This window comes from Piliocolobus tephrosceles, chromosome 16 (assembly GCF_002776525.5).
Source record: "Piliocolobus tephrosceles isolate RC106 chromosome 16, ASM277652v3, whole genome shotgun sequence".
Lineage (NCBI taxonomy): Eukaryota > Metazoa > Chordata > Mammalia > Primates > Cercopithecidae > Piliocolobus > Piliocolobus tephrosceles.
In genome coordinates this window covers 69,137,880-69,164,184 of record NC_045449.1, presented here as the reverse complement: position 1 = coordinate 69,164,184, position 26,305 = coordinate 69,137,880, and the positions used below count along the sequence as shown (strand labels likewise).

The following is a 26,305-nucleotide window of genomic DNA, read 5'->3' as shown; positions in this document are numbered from 1 at the left end:
CTCACCTGGAACCCCGGGCCGGCCCCCGCCCGAGGCCTCGGCGTCCCTTGGCGCCTGCTGCCGTCCCCGCTCGCTCCGCCGCGCCTGCCCACGGGCTGCTGGGCGGCCGTCTCCTTCCTGCTCACCTCCGGCGCGGCGAGCCTGGGGCGGAGCCGCGCTATTTACATAAAGGGCGAGCCTGCCGGGGCCCAGCGCCCCGCCCCCGGCCCGCCCCCCAGTTCGGCGCCGCTGGGGCGGGGGCACTCTCGGGGGTGGGGGCTGCGTTCCGGCCAATCCGCGGCCCCGGGGAGCGCGAGGCGGGGCCTCGCGAACTGGCTCGGGGCTCCGCGGGCCCGCCCCGGCCTCACCTGCGAGCACCTGGACGCAGAACGGCGCGCCGCACCCAGTGTCCCGCCGCCTCCCGCAAGCGGAAATAGTTCCCGGAACGCCCGCGGTCCCGGGCCACCTCCCAGACTCCAGGAGAGACGTCCCTCCAACTCCCCGGAGCTGCCGAGGGAGGGGCGGATCCGGGCCAGCTCCTCTGCCAGAGCCCAGCCCACATATGGTGACCGGGGGACGCAGGGCCGGGTTTCTAGCCCCACAAGAGGGGTGGTGTGGGGACCGGGACGTCGCGGCTAGACGCCTTTCCTCCAGGCGGGGCGGAGGGGAAGCCCACCTCCTCCGTGTTGGCCGGAGGGTCTGCAACAGCGGGTGGAATTTTTAGCAAAAGCGAGGGAGAAGGTTGGAGCAACGAGAAGCGGGAGCGGAAAGGGCGCGGAGGCCAGGGCTGCAGCGCGCTCCACCGCCCAACTGCAGGTGGCGCCTCTCGCCACCCGCACCCCGCTGCGCCCAGGGAGGGCCGACGGCGCGCCATCCTCCCTCCTCCCTTCAGGAAACCCTGCAACTCCCCATCCCCTCCGACGCAGGCCCGGGAAAGGCTCAAAAGGTTCGAGGTCGCGTTCCTGCCCTCCCGCGGGCTTCTCTCACTCTTAGATCCCGCACCAGAAGAAGCGGATCTCCTTGAGTGGGCAAAGCAGGGGTGAGGGGCTGGGGGCAGTTCCACTGACAACGGGACGGGGGCGAGGGGGGTTTACCCAGTACATACAGAAACAGCAGAAAAGAAATCTATTTTTAATGGCTTTGGCTTTATCGCACGAAGCAGGCACCCTCTCGTTAAAGGCACAGAGTCCTCTCTTCTGCCCCACCTCCCGGGTCCTTAAAATCGAGTCCTGAGTTCCAGAGGGGTCACTGCAAGGCAGCAGGGAAGGGGAGAGGGTCACAGTTTTACTCTGTGAGTATCAGACACCCAGGGCCAAGGCCCATGCCCCTGAAGCTACAGGTTAGAGTCGGTACAGGAGGCAGCCGAGATGGTCCCTGAGAACAGACAGTCCCGGTCCCCTGGAGCCAGCTCTATCCCCTGCAGAGCCGTGAGGTCAGTGCTCCACATCCTGGGGCAACGTGAAGTCCCTGAAGCTGTAGAAGGAAATGTCACCATGATCCACCAGAGCAAAGATCAGAGGGACATCCCCACTCTGGTAAGACAACCGCTTGAGGCTGCAGAGGTCTGGGACAGGCTCATCAAATCTGCAGGGACAAAAGGTTAGAGTGAGACCCGGCCATAGCCCACTCCTAAGCTCTACGGCTCCCAGATAAGAGGTTCTACGGAAAGAGTTGGGGTGCAAGAATTCTGGCCCATGAGCTTTTCTGTCTGCAAAACACAGGACTCTAATGAAGAGGGCCCCAGAGCCCTGGTTGGGGAGGTGCTAAGAAGAGCAAGGTGCTCACCACTCTTAGCCTGTGAATTTCCACAATCTACATCCCTTCTGCTGGGTGAGTCTTAGACTAAAATGGCATTGGAGAGAGACTACCCTAAAATGCCAGCAACGAGGAGCTCAGAGTAGGGCAGCACAAACTGGCTGTGTGGCCTTGTGTAGGTCACTTAGCCTCTCTGGACCTCAGGTTCCTCTCAGAGATTGGCACACTGGCCAGGGGAGTACAGAGGAGTCCCACTTGGTTCACAGGAGAACTGGCAGCAGCTGGGGGAGGGGCAATGCTGGCTCACTGCATACCCACTAATGCACATCCGGGCATAGGGTTTGCCAGGGTTATTCTTTCGGAATGTGGCCACAGCGTCAGCCTGGTAAACATCAAAGCTGATTTCCAAGCCCCCAGACTTCTCCAGCAGCCTGACAACACAATGCGAAACGTTATGACATGAACTTTTCTCCCCAACCTTTCTCTTCCATCCCACCCTTTCCCTCCATCAGTGACAGGAAGCAGCCTCACAGAGGTGCCACCTGAGGGTTGGGGACTCTGAACCCTTGGGCTAACCCACTGGTTGTTCTTCCTCTTCCCCAGACACACATGAACAGTAGTTATTGCTCAGAGCTAGGCATAGGGGTAGGGATCCCTGGAACAGTTTTCAGGAGCCAAATCCTAACCACCAACTCCTGGCGGCCAAGGTACTGCAGAGACAGCACTGCTTGGAAACTTACTGGGCACCTCCATCAGCAAGGTGTGTTGTCTGCAGCACAGAAATATGCTGAAGGACCACGGCTACAAGGACAGAGAAAACAAGGTACTGGGAGGGGAGCCACATTTCTCAGTCTGCCATCTAGGATGGCCAGATTTAGCAAGTTTTTTTTTTCCCTTTTTTTTTTTTTAAAACAAGAGTCTCACTCTTGTCACCCAGGCTGGAGTATAGTGGCATGATCTTGGCTCACTGCGACCTCCGCCTCCCAGGTTCAAGCAATTCTCCTGCCTCAGCCTCCTGAGTAGCTGGGATTACAGGTTTGCACCACCACACCTGGCTAATTTTTGTATTTTTAGTAGAGACGGGGTTTCACCATGTTGGCCAGGTTGGTCTCGAACTCCTGACCTCAGGTGATCTGCCCACCTTGGCCTCCCAGTGCTGGGATTACAGGCATGAGCCATGTCCAGCCTAGCAACTTTTTTTTTTTTTTTTTAGTATAAGCATATCCCATGCAATTTTTGGAACATACTGATACTGAAAAATTAGATGTATACTGAAAGTCAAATTGGACTGATCTCACAACCCTATCTAGTTACCTACAATCTACCACGTTCCCATGAAGGCTTTAAGTAATTTGGGATCCGTTAACACATTGAGCTTATTCTTTCCCCATTGGTTCCCTGTGCTTAGAGCAGACAGCAAGCCTTTCTTTCACTTGGCCAAGAAGCCACCTCCTTTTTCCATCTAACAGGTTGCGATCACAGCTAGTTGGTGGCAAAGCCATCCACATGCATGTTGTTTATGATTTTAAGGATATGGTTATAGTTTCCACCCCTCCTTACCTCTCCTGACTCACCATCTCTAAGCATTCCCACACAGGCCCTGCTGCAGCCGCGGGAGAACTGACCGTCCTTGTGGGTCGGCTCCCTCCTCCCACATCTTAAGCCTCAATCCATCCCGGTTCATCCATGCCCTTTCCAAAGTCCTGTGATTCCTCAGCTGCCAGTGGCCCTCGAGGATATGGCAGGCTGAGGGGGTACCTGGGGAGCTGGCCTGGCTGGGACTCAGCAGGGGGGTGACGGACTGGCCCCACAGGTGAGGGGCCCGGCTCTGGCTCCTCTGCAGGTGCCGCCGCTGCAGCAGCTCCTTGTACTCCCGCCAGCTGGAACAGCTCTGCACCTCGGGATCAGCGTTGACATCTTCCCGGAACCGCGCGGCCTCCACGTGGTGCTCCCGTTCCCGCCTCGAGAGCTTCTCTTTGCGCTGGTTCAGCTTCTGGCACCAGGACTCAGCATCTGTCTCCCGCCCAGCCACGTTGGCCGGGAGCAGTTCTGGGGCTGGGGCGCGCAGGAGGGTGTGGCGGCTGTCTGAAGCCATGTTGGGGAATGAGATCTGCTCGAAGTTCCAGCGCCGCTTACCGGCCCCCGTGACTCCGTTCTCGGCTCTGCCACTCTCCCAGCTGCACCCCACCCCCTCCCTGGCCGGGCCAGGGCTGGGCCCCAGGGACCCCAGAAGCTTAAAGGGGCCCCCTGGGCCCTTTATGGGGCTTGACTCCTGGGGTTTCTCCTCTGGGCATTGGCTGGGCTGGCTGCAGGGAGGTGGGCTGGAGACTGCCAGACTCTTGGGTTGCAGGGAGTTGTCCAGGGCCTTGGCCTTCTTATTAATGGACCTGAGGGACGTGGGGGAAAAGCAGCATATCTGCCCCTGGTTGCTAAGGTGCACACGTCCCATGGGAGCTGAAAGCAGGTCCCCTAGTGTCTCCCTGAGCCTGTGTGGGAGCTGCCCAAGCCTAGTTCTTAGAAAGCCTGTGCATTTTCCAAGGTCCCAGACATTAATTAGCACTCCCTGGGGGGCAACCCTGATGTGGGCGTTACCAAGGGCTGGAGCTGCTCCTCTTTCTCTTGCCATCTCCATCCTCCAAGTGCTGCACGCTGGCATCCAGGTTAAGCTGCCTCTCATATGGGGACAGGACAGAGCTGCGGGGTGAGAACAGTGGGTGGGCCACTGACGCACCTCCTCAGCCTGGGGATCTGGTGGGATGTGTGAGGAAATGGGCCAAGGGGACAGTCAGTGGGCCAGGATCGGAGGGGCCCGGCTCTGGCTCCTCTGCAGGTGCCGCCGATGCAGCAGCTCCTTGTACTCCCGCCATGAGGAGTACAGGCCCAGCCACAGGGGCCCAGCCATGTGCCTCTGCCTAGGCAATGGCCCAGAGGAGCTAGCAAACTTGGAAAATATAGAAAAATAAAAACTTTGGATAACTGTTGTTAACATTTTTCTTTCTTTTGTGTACACACTGAATAATCTCTCTGTATATTTTTTCCTAACCAAAATGGCATTATACTAGCATACTGCTTTGTGATTTTTTTTCACTCAATAATATATTGTTGACACAGCCCCCTGACACTGCAGCATTCTTCCCTGCTGTGAATTTTTTTCGAGACAGAGTCTCATTTCGTCGCCAGGCTGGAGTGCAGCAGCGCAATCTTGGCTCACTGCAACCTCCACCTCCTGGGTACAAGTGATTCTTCTACCTCAGCCTCCCAAGTAGCTGGGACTACAGGTGCATGCCACCATGCCCAGCTAATTTTTGTATTTTTAGTAGAGACGAGGTTTCACCATGTTGGCCAGGATGGTCTTGATCTCTTGACCTCGTGATCTGCCCACCTGGGCCTCCTAAAGTGCTGGGATTACAGGTGTGAGCCATTGCACCTGGCCTCCCTCCTGTGAATTAAGTAAGGCTCTAAAGCTATGCTGTTCAATACAGGAGCCACTAGCAACAGGTGGCTATTTAAGTTTGCTTTTTTTTTTTTTTTGAGATAGAGGTTCACTTTTTCGCCCAGGCTGGAGTGCACTGGCAAGATCTGAGCTCACTGCAACCTCCGCCACCCGGGTTCAAGCAATTATTGTGTCTCAGCCTCCTGAATAGCTGGGACTATAGGCGCCTGCCACCACACCCGGCTGATTTTTTTTTTTTTTGTATGTTAGTAGAGACAGGGTTTCAGCATGCTGTCCAGGCTGGTGTCGAACTCCTGAGCTCAGGTGATCTGCCCACTTCAGCCTCCCAAAATGCTGGGATTACAGGTGTGAGCCACCACACCCAGCCTATTTAAGTTAGATTTAAATACATTTAAATTAAATGAAATTAAACATTCAGTCCTACAGTTGCTCTAGCCCTATGTATTAGACTTCACAGACACAGAACATTTTCTTTTTTTTTTTTTTTTTTAAGAGTCTCGCTCTGTTGCCCAGGCTGGAGTGCAGTGGCGCGATCTCGGCTCACTGCAAGCTCCGCCTCCCGGGTTCACGCCATTTTCCTGCCTCAGCCTCCTGAGTAGCTGGGACTACAGGCGCCCGCCACTGTGCCCGGCTAACTTTTTGTATTTTTTTTTTAGTAGAGACGGGGTTTCACTGTGGTCTTGATCTCCTGACCTTGTGATCTGTCCACCTCGTTCTCCCAAAGTGCTGGGATTACAGGCATGAGCCACCGTGCCTGGCCTTAACTTAGATTTAAATACATTTAAATTAAATGAAATTAAACATTCAGTCCCACGGTCAGTTGCTCTAGCCCCATGTATTAGACATCACAGACACAGAACATTCTCTTGTTTTTTTTTTGAGACAGTCTCGCTCTGTCACCCAGGCTGGAGTGCAGTGGCGCAATCTCGGCTCACTGCAAGCTCCGCCTCCTGGGTTCAAGCAGTTCTCTGCCTCTGCCTCCGGAGTAGCTGGGACTACAGGTACCCACCACCACGCTCAGCTAATTTTTGTTTTTTTAGTCGAGATGGGTTTTCACTATCTTGGCCAGGCGAGTCTTGAACTCCAGACCTCATGATCCACCCACCTTGGCCTCCCAAAGTGCTGGGATTACAGGCGTGAGCCACCGTGCCCAGCCAACACAGAACATTTCCATCACTATAGAAAGTTCTATTGGACAGAGCTGCTCTAAGGGATAACCTCTCATTTGTGTGAGCCTGTCTCCTGTTCAACTCTTCTTTGCAAGTACACTGATTTTGCACAGTGAGGGTATTCTGTGTGACTCCTCACTAAATCCAAGCTCTGTGAGGGCAGTGATTTTGCTCTTCTCTTCTCAGCGATGTGTACAGGGCCTGGCCCCCAGCAAATAATAAGTATTGTTGATCATGCTCACAGGTGAACCACTATACACATCCACGATTCTTTCCTTAGGAAAGGTTCCACTTTCAGAAAAGAGAAGATGTAGAGCTGGGCACGGTGGCTCATGCCTGTAATCCCAGCACTTTGGGAGGCTGAGACAGGAGGATCACTTGAGGTAAGGAGTTTGAGACCAGCCTGGGCAACACGGTGAAACCCCATCTGAACTAAAAATTAAAAAAAAAATTTAGCCAGGCATGGTGGCGCACGCCTGTAATCCCAGCTGCTCAGGAGGCTGAGGTAGGAAAATTGCTTGAACCCAGGAGGCAGCGGCTGCAGTGAGCTGAGATCACGCCATTGCACTACAGCCTGGGCGACAGAGTGAGACTCTGTCTCAAAAAAAAAAAAAAAAAAAAAGAAAAGAAAATATGTGGCTGCTTTAGAGCTTTTATGACATACTGTAACTGCAAAAGCTATACCTGTTTCCATTCCAAGTCTGAAGATCTCTGTCTCTTAGCAATGCTGGATTACCAAAGTGTTGAAGGAAAAAACATTTAACCTGGCATAAAAAATGTGAAACCCTACTAATGGTGAATTCCTCACCCAGTCCTTCATTTAAGCATACACTCTACATATCTGCCTGCGCACCTACTAAGTGCCAGGCACTGTTCGAATCCTGCCTCTCAGTACTCACACACACTCAGCTGCAGGCGCAAGTCATCTGAAGAGGGGGCTCGATTTCATAACCCAGAATAAAACGAAATGACCTGGATTCCTCCCAACCTGCCTCTCTCAGAACACTTCCAGCAGAGGCCCCCAGTCTGTGCCCCAGGAGCTGCACTCCAGCCAAGGGTTCCAGGTAAGGAGAGGCCATTTTCTTCTACCCAGGACTAGTCAGCCAGGTCCCAGGACTAAAATATGTGGAAAGGAAACAGGAAGGGGATTTACCTTGGTTGGAATCGTCGAACCACATAACCCAACCTCTTCAGGTGGCTGAAGACCTCAAAAGACAAAAAAAAGGAAAGCTCAGATGGCCACTCTTGAAAACACCAAATGGTTTCTCCAGACATAGGCCATCCCCACAGCCCTCTCTGCCCCTCCTGTACACCCCCAGATTCTACACGCTGTGACTAAGGTTGGACCATGCTCCATTATGAACACCGTCCCCAAAGATCTCAGCCTCTGAATTCCTGTCCTCCCGCTTACCTTACTCAGCACAAATGACATTTAGCCAAATCCCAAAAAACTGATAGCCATGAAACCAGAAAACCACCATGCACTGAAATACTTGAGTATTTTGACACAAAGCTCACGAGAGTGAAGCTGCCGACCACCATGTGAATAAAACGATGGCAGAAGGTGGTGGGCATCTCTCCAGCCCCATACCTCCACCGATGCAGGTGGGAAGTTTCTGGTAAGGAGCCACATGTTCAACCTTGTGTCCCTGCGTTCATATCAGAGGGACACAGACAAGAAGTCCCCCATCCTGCTTGATCTCTCAGCAGGCTTCAGCACAGCCAACCACTTCCTCCTTGAAAGACCTTCTTTTGGCTTCTGTGATGCGACTTTGGTTTTTCTCCTACATCACCAGACACTCCTCAGTCTGTTTCTGCTTCTTATCTGCCCCCTAACCTACTCAGAGAGCCCCAGGCCGCAGACCAAGCCCTCTACTCTGATGACACTCCCATACAGCCCAGTAGTTTAAATACCATCCACGTGCTCATGGTATCCATATTTACATCTAGTCTTGACCTCTCCCCACACTCCAGACTTGGAAGTCCAATTGTCTGTCTGCTTGACACTCACTTGCATGTCCAAGAAGCTCCTCAGAATTATCTTATCGGAAACAGAGTTCTTTTGACTGGTTTCATCCTCCCAAATCTGCTCCTCTTCATTCTTCCCACCCTTCATCCACTGGCGCATACCCAAATCACAGCGGTAATCCTGGGTTCTTCTCTCTCCTTAATCTTGACATCCAATCCATTGGCAAAGTCTTATCCATTCTTTCTTCAAAATATTTCTGAGATTCATCTATTTTTCACTCACTGCAACCCTACTCGCCCCCAACCTGGGACATGCCCCTAGCTTCTCTCACCTGAATGAACAGCCCAGTCTCTTTGAATTCTCCTCCCCCACCTTATCTTCTCCAGCCCTGGGTTCTATGCGAAGCCAACAGGCCTCCACCACAATGTAAGCCTCGTGACAGCACAGCCCTCGTCTGCCCTGCAGCCCCAGCATGTGACACTGTGCCTGGCATCTTATGGGTGCTTGTCAATACTCATTGATTCAGTGGATGAGTGGCTCCCGGGGGCAGGGTGGTGGCAGATACCTGGTACTGCAGGAAGGTCACAGTGTCGTCCGTCAGCAGCAGCTGGTAAGCTTCCTGGATAGACAGTGGCAGGTCTTGGTGGAAGAGGTGGATGGAGCCCTGGAAGTGGCGCCAACAGCTCAGCTTATGAGCCCTCACTGCAGTGCCTCAGAGAGATGGGGCAACTTCCCAGCTCTGATACCTCCCCCTCCGCCTCTCAGCAGCGCATCAAGAATGTGACCAACCAGGAAAGTGGGGCAGCATCACTAATTTGCACTGGAATCCCTGCTCCCTGTAACGTACTACCTCCTGCTCTAGAAGTTCGGTTATCAGTTCTCGAAAGACCGGGTTGTGTGTGCTTTTTCTCCGATAAAACGTGTCCTTCTCGTTCTTTGGTCCCAACTCCTTCCCCACCTCCCGGGTCCCACTCACACACTCCAGCAGATACAAGGCCTCTTCCGGGTGGAGCCGCTGCCGGCCCTGCTCTGAAAAGCCCATGGTCTGCCAGAACTTGCCCTGTGTGCGGCCCAGAGCAAGCGTCACAAGGGAGGGACGAGAGCAGGGAGGGCGGTCCCCAGTCCCCGAGCCCGCCGCTCACCGCAGGAGACTTCAGCTCCACGTAGCCTTCTTCCGGCCTCCACTCGGCAGCCACCAAGCTGCCCCTAGCGAGGAGTGGGAAGGGGTCTGCGTCAGTCCACTCGCGAGGCCCCGCGGCCCGCCTTACCCCCGGTTCCCTCACCCCGGGCCCGCCCCTCTCACAGGCGCTCCACGCGCTGCTCGGCCAGCAGCTGCCAGAGCTCTTCCCGGCACCGGCGCAGCCGCTCGGCCTGAGTCGCCGAGCCGTCGGGCAGAAAGTCCTTGGGGCCATGCGAGCGCTGGGGCAGCTTCTGCGACCGCGAGCGGGCGGCGAAGAGCTCCCGGGCGCTGGGGGAGAAGGGGACGCGGGGTCAGCGCCGCGCATCGGGGGCCGCCGGGCCCGGTTTCCCTACCCGCGCTGGCCCCGCACCTCCCACAACCCCTCCGGCCAGGCCGCGCCACACCTGAGCACGCGCCCAGCGGGAACCTCCACGGCCGCGGGCTCGGGCTCGGACTCCATCCCGCCGCCGCCTGCCTATACGCGCGCCGCCACGCCCCGCCCGCCGCCGGAGCTCCGCGCTGTCCTAGCGCCCGCCGATACCCTGCCGCGACAGCCCCGCCCCCTGCACCGCCCCAGCCCGCTCTGCGCCCTCCTGACTGTCCCGGGTCCTAGCGCCCGCCCGGAGGAGCTCGCCCCGACGCCGGGTCTGGGAGCTCAAGCCCGCAGGTTGCTGGAGATGCAGGAGCCCCCTCTTTTGCCCCCAGCCCTCCTCGGGGCTTCTCTCCAGTAAAGCCTGAGCAGCCGGCGGCTGGAGTGCAGTGCGAATGGTCACACGTGTGACCGCCCCTCCGCCGCCCCGCGCTGCTTAGTTCCCACCGCCCGGGCTGGGCAAGGAGGGAAGAAGGGCGAGCGGAGGGTGTGCAAATTCCGACTTTGCAGGCCGAAGGCCACCCGGGAACTGTCAGGAGCGGTCCGGGGAGGTTCGCCGTTCCTTCGGTCTCTTCCGTCCGGTCCCTACGGCCGGGCTCCGAAGCTGGGTTTCGAGGGCCGGGGGCGAGAGGCGCTGTCCGGCCCACGACGGTGCTGAAGCGCCACCTCCGCCCGGCACGAGCGCCTCCTCGAGGCTGGGGTCCCCGCGCCGCCCCTGCGGGCCGCTCTGGTGCCGTCCGCTAGGTGGTGCCATTGACCGGCCAGCGGCTACGAGTGGGCGACGCCGGCCGCGGGCAGGGGGTACTGCAAGTGGGGTCCCGCGTCTTGGTTGCCAACCCCCTTCACCTTACGTCTTCTCTCCCACCAGTCAGACCCAGGGTGTCTCGCCCTTGGGTCTAAGTCCAGGGCCCCAGGTCACCTCTGCCCCCGCGCCTCCCGCCCCCCGCCCCTCCGTTTCACCTGGGCGCATGCGCTGATTCGGTCAGCGCCCCGGGTCCGAGCGGGCGCGAGTTGGGGCGGGATCTGGCGCGGATGGGGGCGGAGCCGCCGGTGCTGACTGACAGCCTGACTGCGCGGCCGGGACGATCCCTCCGTTCCCGATCCGGCGGGAGGGAGGGGGGAGGGGCGGGATTTCCTGCGGGAGGCGCCGAGCCGGCCTTGGAAAAGGAGAAGGAGAAAGGGGGGCAGGGGGGGAGTGGGAGCCACCGTCCAGAGTGCCAGGGACCGAGCAGGGCCAGCCGGACCCAGGCGGGCGGCCGGGAGAGGTGAGGCTGCTGGGCCCGCGCTGGAGGTCAGTGCCCATGGGGGCGGGCGCAAACTAACTTTTCTTGCGGGATCGGCGGGCGCCTCCATCTCCTCACTCCTTCCGTCCTCCTCGCGCCCCTTTTTCCATCCTCCGCGTTTATACCTCGGGCACTTGGCCCGCCCGGCATCTCCCGCCGCTTTGTTCCCCGGTGGGCCTGGGCTGGGCTGGACTGGGGGGTTGCGCGGCGCTGGAGGGACATTCCGGGGGGCGGGGGAGCCAGCCCGACCCCAGGCACTGCCAAGGGCGTCCTCCGCCCGTGTCGGCCGCGGACTCCGCGTGGGAGTGCCCCTGGGTTGGGCTTGGGACGTTTGGGGAGTGAGGGGTTCCCGGCCAGGGCCCCAGGCCTGCGCGGATCTCATGCCACAAGACTCTGGCAGTAAATTCGCGGCCACCGAGAAACTGACGTAAGCTTCTCGGCAGTGGAGTCCAGGGTCTGGGCTTCAGGTTCAGGCTTGGGGGGCTTGGGAGCCCAGTTTGTCAGCAGTGTCTGTCTGTTCTCTGCCCAGCTGCTCCTCCACCCGACACAAGGGGCGAGGACGGGTCAGCAACAGGTGCTGTGCAGCTTCCCTCTCTGGCAGGCAGAACCCCCAGAAATGGGGGGCCAGAAGCACTTCATGCCCTCCATTCACAAAGAGCCCTAGGGCTAGGGCAGCCAGCCATTAAACTGAAGCCTTGAGGCCTCCGTAGGGAGGAATCTGGGGGCTGGTGCCTTTGACAGGGAGTGACCCTTGCCCGCCTGCCTGTGCCTGACCCTCCCGGCCCCACCTCCTGGCCCGCCAGTTGTCTGTGGGTGTCGGAGCCTCGGGCTGTGGAGAACAGGCTGCTGGCCCGGCCTGCCCCAGTATGTCATGCTGCCAGGGCCCCTCCTGCCCAAGGTTGAGGTACTGCCAGGTGCCCTGGGGCCCCAGTGACTCAGCCTCCCCCTCCCAGAATGCCACCTCCCCCCCCACCAATACTCCTCTCATGCACAGCAGCTTCCTCCGCACTTCGAGTGGCTCAGCTTCACCATCGACTCCGAGGGGAGCCGGGGTGGCTTGGGGGCTCCCTGGAGGTCTTGTTCTGCTCATCCTCTGCACTCCACTTCTGGGACCCTTGCAGGCTGTGGCCCAGCATGGGACAGAGGCCCTGTGCCTTTTCCTGACCCCTGAGACCAGTGCACCGCTGCTGCCTGAGGCCCAAGGGAATGCTGGCTGCTCTCTGGGCGGGCACTAGTGTTCCCCAGCCAAGCCTGGAAGATTGGTGTGCCCGGTCCCGGCCCATCCTGGAGCTGTCAGAAGCCACAAACTGATATCCATCCAGATTGCCAGAGCCTCCACCCCCTCAGAGACTGGCTTGCCTTGGTGTGGTGGCAGTTCACGGAGCATCTTTGGGAATATCCCTCAGCACCTGACGAGGAGCCCACTGCCTGGGATACCCGACTTGCTCCTCCGGAACCGGGAGCCCTCTGAGGGGCTGCGGCATGGCGTCCTGACGCCCCATCTTGGACCCGTTGCCTGCCTTTGCCCTGGACTCCTGAGCGCAGAGCTCAGCCCAGGAGCCAGGATGGGTCGTGAACAGGACCTGATCCTTGCTGTCAAGAATGGAGATGTGACTGGTGTGCAGAAACTGGTGGCAAAGGTCAAGGCCACAAAGACAAGTGAGTACTGGGTGGGACGAGCATCCCGCTGAGGCCCTCTGAGTGCTCAGTTCACAGAGGCTTGGGGGGTGGGGGTGGGTCACTGTGATCTGCATATTTGAGGAGGGTGGACTGTCTTGTTCTCAATAAGAAGTGCCTCTGTGTGAGACAGCCAGAGAGAAAGTTGGGTCCCCCTTGCTGTGTGTCCTTACGCAAGTCACTTAACCTCTCTGGGCTGCAGTTTCCTTGGCTGCAAAATGAGAGGGTTGAAGTACATTCATTCACATTGTTATTGAGTGCCTATTGCTTGTCACCCAGGCTGGAGTACAGTGGCAGGATCTCGGCTCACTGGAACCTCCGCCTTCTGGGTTCAAGCCATTCTCCTGCCTCAGCCTCCCCAGTAGCTGGGATTACAGGTGTGTGCAACCATACCCAGCTAATTTTTTAAAATATTTTTGGTAGAGATGGTGTTTCACCATGTTGACCAGACTGGTCTTGAACTCCAGACCTCAAGTGATCCACCACCTAGGCCTCCCAAAGTGCTAGGATTACAGGCATGAGTCACCATGGCTGGCTCGGGCTCTGTTCTGAGCACTGACCATAGTAGTGAACAAAACAGACCTACATTTCTGTCTTCGTGGAGTTGCCTTCTAGCAGGTGGTCTTTCTGATGTGTTCTTTGGAGACATGAGGTTTCCGACAATGGGTTAGAGAAGACTGAATAGATAGAACTTCATTCATCCCTACCCCCAATCTCAAGTGCATACATTCCAACCAGAGCATCTCTGTGTTTGTGTCTTAAGAGGATATCTATAAGATAGCTTTATTTATTTATTTATTTATTTTGAGACAGAGTCTTGCTTTCTCACCCAAGCTGGAGTGCAGTGACATGATCTCAGCACACTGCAGCCTCTGCCTCCCGGGTTCAAGCGATTCTTCTGCCTCAGCCTCCTGAGTAGCTGGGATTACAGGCGCCTGACACCACACCTGGCTAATTTTTGTATTTTTACTAGAGACGGGGTTTCACTATCTTCGTCAGGCTGGTCTCGAACTCCTGACCTCAGGTGATCCACCCGCTTCGGCCTCCCAAAGTGCTAGGATTACAGGCGTGAACCACCACACTGGGCCACAAGACAGCTTTTAAAAAGGGAGTTGTACTGCTTAAAGGAAGTTTAACACTTTCTAACAACTTGCTAAAGTTTCTCTTCCCCTGACATGTTTGCCCTGGGGTGGGGTGTGGCCAGAGCTCATTTACTGAAAGTTTTCACCTAGCCTTGGGACCTGACTGGGCTGTGGGGGCTCCATGCACAAGTGGCCACACCTGAGCCCCATGTCTGGGGTCCCTCTGTGGTGCGACCCCCCACAGGGAGAATAGACATCTGGGCTTCAGGGAGAGCTCTCTGGGCTGTCCCGAGAGACCACTGGACTTGTCACCTTGAGATCCCAGATCAGCATGAGCAGGAGGTGGTTCCTGCCACCAGACTGAGGCAGAGGAGTTCCCTGGATGGGAGGGTCTCCTCTGGAGTTCAGGGGCTCTAGCCCCAACATACACCTTGGCCCTGTGCACAGGAAGGAGTACCCCAGGCTACCTGAACACCTGGGGTATGGGTGCCAGAGGAAGAGCTTTAACCTCATGCATCCACTGGCACACCGGGGCAGGAGACGCAGGGCCTGGAGAGGTGGAGCCATGGGATGGTCTTTGTGCCTAGGGAAGTGGACACAGGGTGGGTGCCACTGGGGAGGTGCTAAGGAGGTCCCAGGGGAGGGCCCTAAGGTCCAGCAGTGCAGCCACTCCCCTCCTCTGTCTCCTCTCTCACCTCTGTGTTGTTTTTGGCAACCTGCCCAGTGGGGCCTTGGTCAAGCTGCTGCTGGCCTCACAGCTCTGGGGCCTCAAAGTGAGGCCCTAGAGAGGGCAGGAGGGAGGGGTTTGAAGGCTGGTGGCGGGAACTGCAGAGCCAGACTCTTAGGCTCTGAGAAGGTCCCTTGTGCCCAGTGGGAAACGTCTGTGGGGAAGGAGGTCCTTTCCCTCAGTCCCAAAGGGGAGAATTCACCCTGCGCAGGCTGTAGGCGCAGGCACAGCATGACTGGGGCCTGGTATTCCTTGTGAGGCCCTGGCACTGTGCCTCCCCTCCCAGTCCTCTAAGAAGCTGGAGAGGCTGGTGACAAAAGTGAGATCACAAGGTGACATTGCAAACCTTATAGTCTATGAAATATTATAATTTCCTCGCTTGCCTGTGAGATAGGTATTTCAATATCCATTCTGTAGATAAGGAAAGTGATGCTCAGAGAGGGTTAGTGACTTGCCTAAAGTCACACAGCCATAGCATGGCAGAGCAGAGGCAAAGCTGCACCCTGTCCCCTGTGCTCCATGCTCAGCTGCCCATCAGAATTACCTAGGGATTGTTCTGTTCTTTTTTTTTTAAAGAGATGGGGTCTCACTTTGGGAGGCTGAGGTAGGCAGATCACTTGACGTCAGCAGTTCGAGACCAGCCTGGGCAACATGGTGAAGCCCCGTCTCTACTAAAAATACAAAAATTAGCTCAGTGTGGTGGCGAATGCCTGTAGTCCCAGCTACTCTGGAGGATGAAGCAGGAGGATCGCTTTAACCTGGGAGGCAGAGGTTGCAGTGAGCTGAGTTTACACCACTGCACTCCAGCCTGGGCAACAGAGCAAGAGTCTGTCTCAAAAAAAAAAAAAAAAAAAAAAAGGGAAAAAGATGGGGTCTCACTACGCTATGTTGCCAAGCCTTGAACTCCTGGGCTCTAGTGATCCTCCTGCCTCATCCTCCCACCTCAGCCTCCTGAGTGGCTAGTACTACAGGCAGTGCCACCATGCTGGCCTAGGGATTGTTTCAAAAGTGCAGACTGGGCCAGCCATGATGGCACACACCTATAGTCCTGTTGGCCCTGTGCACAGGAAGGAATCCCCCAGGACTCCTAGTTAGCCTAGGAGTTTGAGACTGGCCTGGGCAATATAGTAAGATGCCATCTCTACAAAAAAATTAAGAAATGATCTGGGCATGGTGGCACACGCCTGTAGTCCTGCCTGTTCAGGAGGCTGAGGTGGGAGGATCGCTTGAGTCGGGGAGGTCAAGGCTGCAGTGAGCCGAGATTGTGCCACTACACTCCAACCTGGGCAACAGAGCAAGACCCTATCTCAGAAAGTAATACATAAATAAAAATAAAAGTGTAGACTCCTTGAACTCTTCTCAAAATCAGACTCATCACAGAGGGCCTGGGACTCTGTGAATCAGAAAGTTCTCCCAGTGATTCTGATGCAGTTGTCAGAAGTGAGGCTGAGGACTGTTGCTCCATATCACAAGAAGGCAAAGGAAACTGCTAAAAGGGAGTTGTCAGGGCTCCCCTTTTTCCTTCCGGGGGTTAGCTGGAGCTTTATAGCTATCCAGAGAGAGAACAGGGAGGCAGGAGGTGCTCCCTCCGCCTCCTCCATTTGATATCAGGGCAATCCCTGCCCCCACCCAGGTCCTCTTCAGGGAGCAGGTGGCTGAGAGAAGAGGGGCACAGTTGCCCTGGCCCTGCTCCCCACCCTCGCCGCACCACTCCCTTTTCTGAACAATCTCCTTCTTTGGCCAGAGGAAATGGGGTATGCTGGGGCGGCCAGCTGAGCTCATATCCTCTGCCCGGGAGCCTAAATCAGGAGCCACCCTTCCACCCCCAGCACCAGGCCCGGGAAGAAGGTTGTGCCGCAGGGGAAGTGCCTGGAGTCACTGCCAGGAACCGAGACCCTCTGCCCTCTCGCCAGGGTCCCCAGCCCGGTCACTCTGAACCTCTTCCCCACCGCCTTTCCGGCCATTGTTCTGAAAAGAACGGAGCCACCCAGCCTGGCCCTTGCCCTGTTCCTGTCCTGCCTGTCACGTTGTCCTGCCCCTCCCTGGAGGGACTGTATCCCGCCACCCAGTTGCCTCATCCCAAACTGTCCAGGCTGTTGGAGGAGGAGGGCTAAGGGAAGCGTGGGCAGCTTGAAGGGCGCTCTGTGTCTCTTCCCTGCTGACCGCATTATCTCCACTGGGGCTCAGAGAGGTACCGTGGCAGGCCAGGGTCACACAGCCAGAGTGAGCATTTGAACTGTGCGCTTCTGCTTCTAGAGCCTCTCTTCTTTCTACTGCCTCAAATGGTTCTGTATGACAAGGACTTTCCAAGGGGACTGGAGGAAAATGGAGGTCTGTGTTTCTTCCCAGTGGCCACAGCCCCTTTAGCGTTTTGTCCCTCCCTGGCTCTGTCCTTACCTTTGTGGCACAGTGTCCTTCAGCCTGGCCCTCAATGTAGCTGTCCCCTCCCTCCCCGTGCCATGCTCCCCACTGCCAGGTTGGTCCCTCCCCTCCCTGTTGGAATGAAGCCCTGTCCTGCCCAGGCTACTGGGGTATTCGGGGGCCCACCGGAGCCTGGGGGGCAGGCCTGGGCCAGCACGCTTGGCACTCTGCCCGGCCTGGCCGAGCCAGGCCCTCTCCTTCCCTGCAGGGTGGGTTCTAGCAGGAGGCAGGGGCCGCCCATGACAGGCCTTCCTTCCCTCCCCAGCGCTTCAAGAACCACTCCCACTAGTTCCCTGGCTCTCACAGGGAGCACACCTGCCTGAACCCTGCCCCGAGAGGGGGTGGCCCCAGCTCCTCTTGCCACCAACCTGCAGAGTCCTTGTCCAGGGCATGGACACCTCAGCTAAGACCCTGTAGGTGTGGAGTCAGCAGTAGCAGTGACTCCTGGGCAGTCTGAGCACCCATGGGGATCCCAATGGGGACAGTGCGGGCCCTGTGCCTGCTCTTGTTGGAGGACCATCGCCCTAACATCGGGATGGTATTGGCCAACACGTCAGAAGGGCTAGATGGTGAGAGCTCCTGTCTTTGCATATGACAAGGTCAGGCACTGTACTCACAGCCCCCGTGAGCAGGTTCTGATCAGCTCATTTCAAAGTTGAGGACACTGAACCTGGGAGGTTAAATGACTTGTCACAGTCACACAGCTGGCGCCTGGCAGAGCCAGTGTTGGGGAGAGGTCTTTCTAATGTCACCTTCCCCGGGGATGCCCCAGGACTGGGCATCGTGGCCTGCCCTTGAATACCTAGTGCCTCTTTCCTTCTCTCCCCCGGCCCCTCGGTCCAGTAGGACAACGTGACCAGCTGCCTGGCCCATTCAGGCAGGAATGCTAACCATGCACACCGTGGGCCTGTCCACTGAGGGCACATCGTGCCAGTCCCACCCCCCGCCCCCTTTGGCTCTATAAACAAGCGGGGCTGGGGCAAGGGGAAGCCAGCCCACTGCCGCAGCAGCATCCTGCCCTCACCGCCCTCACGCTGCTGGGCCGGTGGGCCAGGGTGGGAAGCCACAGGGACGGGACGGGCGAAAGGCCATGGGGCAGGTGCTTTCCTGCATGCCAAGAGGTCAGCCGGGCTGTGACAGGCTGGGGGAGGGATACTGAGTGAGGGCAGTCATCTGATGGCCCTGACACCTCCTGCTCTGACCCCCAGAGCTCCTGGGCTCCACAAAGAGGCTCAACGTGAACTACCAGGACGCTGATGGGTGAGTGGGAGCCCCGTCCCTCTGCAGAGCCCCGGGGGCGGGGCTGGAGGGAAAGACCCTGGGGCCCAGGGCCCCTTTCCCTCTCAAACTTGGCCCTGGAAGTGTATTTGCTGCGAGCTGTGGGTCCTGTCCCTGGGCTGGAGGGAGGGGCACCCGCCTGCCCGTGGAGTTAGCGCTGAGTGAGGGGAGGGGCCTTGGTGCCTCTCTGCGGGGCCTCCTGGGGTCAGATTCCTTCGGGGCCCCCTTTTCTCCCTGGAGGGTAGGAGCCCTCAGGCTTCTGCTCCCACGGCCCCCTCCCCTGGGCCAGCTGGGAGGGGGGGCGAGACAAACGGGCCTCTCAGCACAGACACTGAGCTCTTTCATGCTGTGGCTCAGCCACTGCGCTCCCACGGCAGGGCTGGCGGGGTGTGGGGGGGATCAGCCACTGCGCTCCCACGGCAGGGCTGGCGGGGTGTGGGGGGGTCAGCAACCCATCCCTGCCAGCCCCAGGATAGGTTTGGGTATGGAAGACCAGGATTTGGGGATGGGGGCTGCCCACCAATACCCCAACTTTGTGTCCTCCCACACCAGATTCTCTGCCCTCCACCACGCTGCTTTGGGGGGCAGCCTGGAGCTCATAGCCTTGCTGCTAGAGGCTCAGGCCACTGTTGACATCAAGGACAGCAATGGTGAGACCCCCATGTGCCCCGACCCCCAGGCAGGTAGGGGCCCTACCCAGACCCTCGGACCGGAGCTTGCTCCCATGACAACGTAGCAATGCTAATAGTTGTTAGCACAGCATCTCTGGGCTTGCAAGTGGCTTTTCCCTGTTTAATCTTCACAGCCTTCTTGTGCAGGGGAGTGGTTCTAACATCCCATTATTCAGATGAGTAGGTTGAGGCTCAGCGAGGTTTTGCTGCTGTCCTGGGGTCATCACGATCCGTGGTGGACGCAGCAGGACTCTGGCTTCAGCCTTGTCAAGCCGGACCTCTTCCTAACCACACCCGGATGGAGCCAGCAGTGCATCCCCTCGGGCTCTGCCCTCCCAGCTGGGCTGGCTCCATCCTCTGCTCAGTTCCTCTCCACCCCCAAGGCCCATCCCAGGACCTCCCTCAGAATCGCTTTCCTCCTGCCAGGCATGCGCCCGCTGCACTACGCAGCCTGGCAGGGCCGGCTGGAGCCTGTGAGGCTGCTGCTGCGCGCCTCTGCGGCCGTGAATGCCGCCTCGCTGGACGGACAGATCCCCCTTCACCTGGCCGCGCAGTATGGACACTATGAGGTGGTACGTGAGGCTGCCCACAGGGGCGCGGCGTGGGACGGGGTGGGGCGCGGCGTGGGGCGGGGTGGGGCGCGGCGTGGGACGGGGTGGGGTGCCAGACAGGCCAGGCCCCCTAACTTGGCTCCCCCGACCCCAGTCAGAAATGCTCCTCCAACATCAGTCCAACCCATGCCTGGTCAACAAGGCCAAGAAGACACCCCTGGACCTGGCCTGTGAATTTGGCCGACTCAAGGTGAGGCCCGCAGCCTTGGGGTGCTGGGTCCTGGACGTCTACAGGGTCTCAGGAGGAGGCTCTAACTGGGCACTGGGTGCTGCAGGTGGCCCAGCTGCTACTGAACAGCCACTTATGTGTGGCACTGCTGGAGGGTGAGGCCAAGGACCCTTGTGACCCCAATTACACCACGCCCCTGCACTTGGCTGCCAAGAATGGCCACAGAGAAGTCATCAGGTACTCTTGGGGTCCCCCCGCTTCCTCTTCACCTGCCCGCGGGACAGTTGGTGCCCCTCAGTGCCCTCCCCTGCTGCCCTCATCCCCCGGGCTCTCCATCTCCCAGGCCCCCAGCAGTCAGCACCCCCTCCTGCCCCACCTCCCCCGTGACTCCCCTTGTCCACTGCAGGCAGCTCCTGAGAGCTGGGATTGAGATCAACCGCCAGACCAAGACGGGTACGGCGCTCCACGAGGCCGCACTATATGGCAAGACCGAGGTGGTGCGGCTGCTCCTGGAGGTGGGTGTGGGCCCCTGCGCCCTCGCAGGTGTCTATGGAGCCTCTGCCCTGTGCCCCAACTGGGCTGGGGAGGTACGGGACAGAGGACTTCAGCATGGTTTTTGCATTGGCATCAGGGAAGAGGCCTGACTTCCTTCTGAATGGTGCCGAGGCCGTGCGGATGGATCGGGGGCAGACCAACCTGATTGGCACCCCAGATGTGCCTCTTACTAGCTGAGTGAACTTGAGCTTGTCCCTGACTGAGTCCCTGAGCTTCTATTTCCTCATGTGTAAAATCTGAAAATGATGATAGTCCCTATGTCCCGGGTAGCTGAGAGAATCGGGTGAGGGTGTCAAAGTGCCCAGTGTGTGCTCATGCGACGCTGTGCACCCAGGGAGGTGTGGACGTGAACATCCGGAATACGTATAACCAGACGGCACTGGACATAGTGAATCAGTTCACCACCTCCCAGGCCAGCCGGGAAATCAAGCAGCTACTGCGGGGTGAGTGCGGGGGAGGATACCCTGCCCAGGGGGGCCTGGAGCTGCTCAAGTAGGTACCAGGATGTGGAGGGGGAGTGGACGTCCCTGGGGGAGGGTTGTCAAGGGGATGAGGGGTGGAAAGATGCCCTAAGGACCCTTAGATGACACCTGTCCCCTGCCCCATTCTCTTAGAGGCCTCAGGGATCCTGAAGGTCCGAGCACTCAAGGATTTCTGGAACCTCCACGATCCCACTGCTCTCAATGTCCGGGCAGGGGATGTCATCACGGTGAGGCACCCCAAGCAGGCATTGCAAATACAAATGATTGCTGTTACTTATTTGGGTACCCGCTATGTTACCAGGTTCTGATCTGAGGTCTCTATATGTACCCTCATTTAATTCTTCCCAAAGCCAGGAAAGGCAGTGCTATTAGCATTTCTTCTTTAGCGATGACAAAATTGAGAATTAAACAAAACAAAGTCAAGAGAAATTAAAGTGACTTGGCCAAGGTCACACAGCTAGCAAGTAGTGGAGCTGGGTGGGATCTGACCACAGGCTGCCACTGGGGCTTGCCCTGGAGGCACGGGGGAGATTGAGCTGGCTGCTGGCAGCAGGGGTGGAACTTGGGCCAGTGTGGGCATCAGAGGCCAACACCTCAGGGGTAGAGGAAGAGCTGGACCAGGGTTGCTGGACCGCAGCTGTAGGGACAACTGTTTGCCACTTGCCTGGTGCTGGGAGTAACCGTCCCCACTCCCCACCCCTGGCCACAGGTGCTGGAACAGCATCCCGACGGCCGCTGGAAGGGCCACATCCACGAGAGCCAGAGGGGCACAGACCGCATAGGCTACTTCCCCCCAGGCATTGTTGAGGTGGTCAGCAAGCGGGTGGGCATCCCTGCAGCCCGCCTCCCCTCCGCACCCGCCCCCCTGCGCCCAGGCTTCTCCCGAACACCACAGCCTCCTGCCGAAGAACCCCCGCACCCTCTTACTTACAGCCAGCTCCCTCGGGTGGGCCTCAGCCCAGACAGCCCAGGTACCTGCTCCCGGGGGGCAGTGCTGGGCACTGTGTGGGCGTGTGGCCTGGGCAAGCTGCCAGTCAGCTGTCGGCAGCGTCCCTTGGGGCTCTGACCCTTTGACTTCTGCCCCCCACAGCAGGTGACAGGAATAGCGTGGGCAGCGAGGGCAGCGTGGGCAGCATCCGCAGTGCCGGCAGCGGGCAGAGCTCTGAGGGCACTAACGGCCACGGCCCTGGCCTCCTGATTGAGAACGCCCAGGTAGGATGGTGGGGTCACGGACCAGGGCAGGGCTCACCCCCCACTGCCAGTTCCCCAAATGCTGAGTCGGCTCCTGCCCTGTCTCCAGCCACTGCCCTCAGCCGGAGAGGACCAGGTGCTGCCAGGACTCCACCCACCGTCCCTGGCAGGTAGGAAGGGTCAGGGGACCTGGGTTGGCTCGGAGAGGTGCAGGTAAGGAGGCCGAGGGTAGGCACCCCTTCCTCCTGCCACTTCTCCACTCCTGTTTTCTCTTTCCTTGAAGACAACCTGAGCCACCACCCTCTGACCAACTGCCGCTCTGGGGAGCAGATCTTCACCCAGGACGTGCGGCCAGAGCAGCTGCTGGAGGGGAAGGTGTGACCTCCATTGGGGTGCACTGTGGGCCTTGGGGTGGGTAGGGCAGGGGAGATGCAAGGGCCTCTGTATGGACTGAAGCCCCACTCAGGCAGGCCCTGAGCCCCTGGTGGGGGCCGGGGCCTTGGTCCAGCTCCTGCTAATTCTGCCGCCTTCCCCCACCCTTGCAGGACGCGCAGGCCATTCATAACTGGCTAAGCGAGTTCCAGCTGGAGGGCTACACTGCCCACTTTCTGCAGGCCGGCTATGATGTGCCTACCATCAGCCGCATGACGCCTGAGGTGGGTGCTGCATCTGGAAAGCAGTGCCCAGTGGGCAGGGGAGGGCCCAGCAGGCAGGGGAGGGGCCTGATGGCCAGACTCTGTGTGGCAGGACCTGACGGCCATCGGGGTCACCAAGCCTGGGCACAGGAAGAAGATCGCCTCCGAGATCGCTCAGCTCAGCATCGCCGAGTGGCTGCCCAGCTACATCCCAGTGAGCCATCAAGGGTGACTGGGGAGTGGGGCATGTGCTGTCACCCTCAGCTGTGGCTTTGCGGTGCCTTTTCCCCTCTGGCTGGGGGTGGAGGCTGGCTGGGAGCTGTTCTGAGGACGGTGCTCTTCCAGACGGACCTGCTGGAGTGGCTGTGTGCACTGGGGCTGCCGCAGTACCACAAGCAGCTGGTGAGCAGTGGCTACGACTCCATGGGGCTGGTGGCCGACCTCACCTGGGAGGAGCTGCAGGAGATTGGGGTCAACAAGCTCGGTAAGGACCGCCCTGAGGCCCGGCTGGGCCCCCACCTGCCTCCGGGGTCTCCAAGAGGAGAGAGAATGGGACCCAGCGGTGACCAGGACAACCCCAGCCGCAGCTAACCTTGCCACTTCCGTCCCCCATGTCAGGGCATCAGAAGAAGCTCATGCTGGGGGTGAAGCGACTGGCAGAGCTTCGGCGGGGCCTGCTGCAGGGGGAGGCCCTCAGTGAAGGCGGGCGCCGGCTGGCCAAGGGTCCGGAGCTGATGGCCATCGAGGGGCTGGAGAACGGGGAAGGCCCAGCTACGACTGGCCCACGGCTCCTCACCTTCCAGGGCAGCGAACTAAGCCCAGAGCTACAAGCGGCCATGGCAGGGGGTGGCCCTGAACCACTCCCCCTCCCACCTGCCCGCTCTTCCAGCCAGGAGAGCATCGGGGCACGCTCACGGGGGTCTGGCCACTCACAGGAACCGCCTGCCCCACAGCCCAGCGGTGGAGATCCCAGCAACCCCCAGGAGAGGAACCTTCCAGAGGGCACAGAGCGGCCCCCTAAGCTTTGTTCCTCACTTCCTGGCCAAGGAGCCCCACCCTATGTTTTTATGTACCCCCAGGGCTCACCCTCCAGCCCGGCCCCAGGGCCACCTCCTGGTGCACCCTGGGCCTTCTCCTATTTGGCCGGGCCCCCTGCCACTCCCCCAGACCCGCCTCGACCTAAACGCCGGTCCCACAGCCTAAGCCGCCCTGGCCCCACGGAGGGGGATGCTGAAGGGGAGGCTGAAGGGCCGGTGGGCAGCGCCCTGGGCAGTTATGCTACCCTTACCCGGCGGCCAGGACGCAGCACCCTTGTCCGGACCAGTCCTAGCGTGACCCCAACTCCAGCTCGGGGGACTCCTCGCAGCCAGTCCTTCGCCCTGCGGGCCCGGCGCAAAGGCCCCCCGCCCCCACCCCCCAAGCGCCTCAGCTCCGTCTCTGGCCCCAGCCCGGAGCCACCTCCACTAGATGGGAGCCCAGGGCCCAAGGAAGGGGCCATGGGGCCCCGAAGGCGAACACTGAGTGAACCCGCTGGCCCCTCAGAGCCCACTGGCCCACCTGCCCCGGCTGGGCCTGCATCTGACACAGAGGAGGAGGAGCCAAGCCCCGAGGGGATGCCCCCGTCTCGGGGCAGCTCCGGGGAAGGGCTGCCATTTGCAGAGGAAGGGAACCTGACCATCAAACAGCGCCCGAAGCCCGCTGGCCCCCCGCCCCGAGAGACACCCGTGCCCCCTGGCCTTGATTTCAACCTCACGGAATCAGACACTGTTAAGCGGAGGCCCAAGTGCCGCGAGAGAGAGCCGCTGCAGACTGCACTGCTGGCCTTCGGAGTGGCCAGTGCCACGCCTGACTCTGCTGCCCCCCTGCCTTCCCCAACTCCTGGCGAGTCTCCTTTAGCTTCTAGCCCTCCCCAGCCCGAGTCCAGCAGCCTTCCAGCCCAAGGAGTTCCAACCCCCCTTGCTCCCAGCCCCGCCACGCAGCCTCTGGTGCCACCCTGCCCAGGGCCCGGTCTGGAAAGCTCAGCTGCTAGTCGGTGGAATGGGGAGACAGAACTCCCGGCTGCCCCTGCCGCCCTCCTCAAGGTGCCCGGAGCAGGTAAGAGGGGAGGCCTGTGGGAGAGGCACTGCTGGCAGGGTTATGTCTGGCTCAGCCAAGTCCCAGGCCAACCATTTTGTCTCTGCAGGAACAGCCCCCAAGCCTGTGTCGGTGGCCTGCACCCAGCTGGCATTTTCTGGCCCTAAGCTAGCGTCCCGGCTCGGCCCCCGCCCGGTGCCTCCTCCACGGCCTGAGAGCACTGGGACTGTGGGCCCAGGCCAGGCCCAGCAGAGACTAGAGCAGACCAGCTCGTCCCTGGCAGCTGCACTGAGAGCCGCAGAGAAGAGCATTGGCACAGAGGAGCAAGAGGGGTGAGGGGGGCCGGATGGGGAGGGAGAGAAGGCTGCGGAGAAACGGCGCTCCCTGCATCCTCTGCCCGGGGGCCATGGGGATGTTGGAGGGGACACTGCAGGCACTAATGGGATAAGAGGTCAGGTGTTGGACTCACCCAGATAAGGGAATCCTGGTGGCTGCCATTTAAGAGGCACATGAGCCTGGCCAGTCCCTTGCCTCTCTGAGCTTCTGGGAGCTATGACAGCTCCCTGCGCCAGGGCCAGTGGGGTACGGGCCAGTGGCTGATCTGACCGCATCCTTCCCCTTGCTGCAGTGCCCCCAGCTCCTCCACCAAGCACATTCTGGATGACATCAGCACCATGTTCGATGCCCTGGCTGACCAGCTGGATGCCATGCTGGACTGAGCCCTCCAGCAGTGCCCACTGTGACCTGCCGAAGTCCACTGCCTTTGCCCCAGCACAAAAGAGGCCCCTGCCACCCTAGGGATGGGCCAAAGGCTGGTCAGGCCGAAGTGCCCCTCCTAGCAGGGCCCCTTCCCACTCCAAGCCAGCGGCTGTGAGCACCGCAGCTCTTGTGGGGCAGCCCAGCTTCTCAGAACCTGACTAGCGAGGGGCCTCCGCTGCATCTCAGCCAAACCCCTCCCAGGGTGATCTGACCGACAGCCCTGCTCCTGGACAGGGACCCTGGTAAGAGCTCTCTCCTCAGGGAGGAAGCCGGGGTGGGGCTCTGGGGGTGCTTTCTCTGCACTCCCCAGCCTGTGTCCCAAGTTGTTGTGCCAAGGGAATGCCTCTTGCCACCCACCATCCTGCCCAGGCCCTGAGAGGCTGGCGGAGGCATGTGTCTGGCCGGGCCCCCTCTCCGTAGGTGTACAGAGGACATGTAAATACACAACGGTGGTGCCCGGGCAGCTCCTGCCCCCGCCTTCCCTCAGAGGCAGGGCTAGCAGGGGTGGGAGGCAGTGGGCTTAACAGATCCCACAAGTCCTAACTTTTCAATTGTAAATGTTATTTTTTAAGCAGAGAGAAATGCATATATTTTAAATGGAATTTATTCTATCTATTAACTGCCTGAGAGGACACAATGGGGGAGGGGCTTCGGACCATAGCAGGAGCCCCCGCCGCCCACCTGAGGGCAGGGAGAGCCTGACCCCGTTGGCCCAGGCCCTGGCTCTGTAACCATTAACCTCTTCCCCCAACTAACACCAATGAAAACACCATTCCACGTGACTGGGCTGTGTGTTTGCCTCTGTGACACGGGGA

General features: G+C 59.1%; 3 protein-coding genes and 1 long non-coding RNA gene across 12 annotated transcripts in view; 2 read left to right on the top strand and 2 right to left on the bottom strand.

Moving 5' to 3' along the window:
* Positions 1-141, bottom strand: part of LLGL2 (LLGL scribble cell polarity complex component 2) — a 51,012-nt gene extending 50,871 nt beyond the window's left edge. For 6 of the 7 annotated variants that reach the window (XR_002731555.1, XR_002731556.1, XM_023211809.1 and 3 more), the window contains exon 1: positions 6-141. The gene's annotated coding sequence lies outside the window, so the exon portion shown is untranslated. The remainder of the gene's footprint in view (positions 1-5) is intronic. The other variant, XM_023211814.1, reaches the window with a different exon arrangement.
* Positions 142-1,091: 950 nt separating this feature from the next.
* Positions 1,092-10,069, bottom strand: TSEN54 (tRNA splicing endonuclease subunit 54). 3 transcript variants are annotated; one of them, XM_023211817.1, is made up of 11 exons: positions 9,911-10,069; positions 9,630-9,794; positions 9,469-9,532; positions 9,303-9,386; positions 8,892-8,990; positions 7,511-7,563; positions 4,327-4,428; positions 3,493-4,121; positions 2,475-2,535; positions 2,049-2,165; positions 1,092-1,563 (listed from the first exon to the last, which is right to left on the bottom strand). In XM_023211817.1, exons 1-11 carry the CDS (start codon positions 9,964-9,966, stop codon positions 1,413-1,415), a joined length of 1,581 nt encoding a protein of 526 aa, XP_023067585.1. In that variant the 5' UTR covers positions 9,967-10,069; the 3' UTR covers positions 1,092-1,412. The 3 variants fall into 3 exon arrangements, with proteins under 3 accessions (XP_023067585.1, XP_023067586.1, XP_026312587.1); XM_023211818.1 differs by lacking the exon at positions 2,475-2,535; XM_026456802.2 differs by lacking the exons at positions 8,892-8,990; positions 9,303-9,386; positions 9,469-9,532; positions 9,630-9,794; positions 9,911-10,069 and adding an exon at positions 8,369-8,500 and having other exon boundaries at positions 3,493-4,428.
* Positions 1,377-3,704, top strand: LOC111542424. The gene is made up of 3 exons (XR_002731558.1): positions 1,377-1,514; positions 1,701-2,557; positions 3,578-3,704. It is a non-coding gene; the product is annotated as an uncharacterized LOC111542424 (long non-coding RNA).
* Positions 10,070-10,941: 872 nt separating the features above from the next.
* Positions 10,942-26,272, top strand: CASKIN2 (CASK interacting protein 2). The gene is made up of 20 exons (XM_023211825.1): positions 10,942-11,167; positions 12,281-12,818; positions 18,275-18,326; positions 18,897-18,994; positions 19,442-19,587; positions 19,721-19,816; positions 19,902-20,032; positions 20,202-20,310; positions 20,685-20,793; positions 20,965-21,059; positions 21,542-21,803; positions 21,923-22,044; positions 22,133-22,193; positions 22,307-22,398; positions 22,569-22,679; positions 22,771-22,872; positions 23,004-23,142; positions 23,277-24,752; positions 24,841-25,063; positions 25,360-26,272. Exons 2-20 carry the CDS (start codon positions 12,725-12,727, stop codon positions 25,448-25,450), a joined length of 3,609 nt encoding a protein of 1,202 aa, XP_023067593.1. The 5' UTR covers positions 10,942-11,167; positions 12,281-12,724; the 3' UTR covers positions 25,451-26,272.
* Positions 26,273-26,305: the final 33 nt, after the last annotated feature.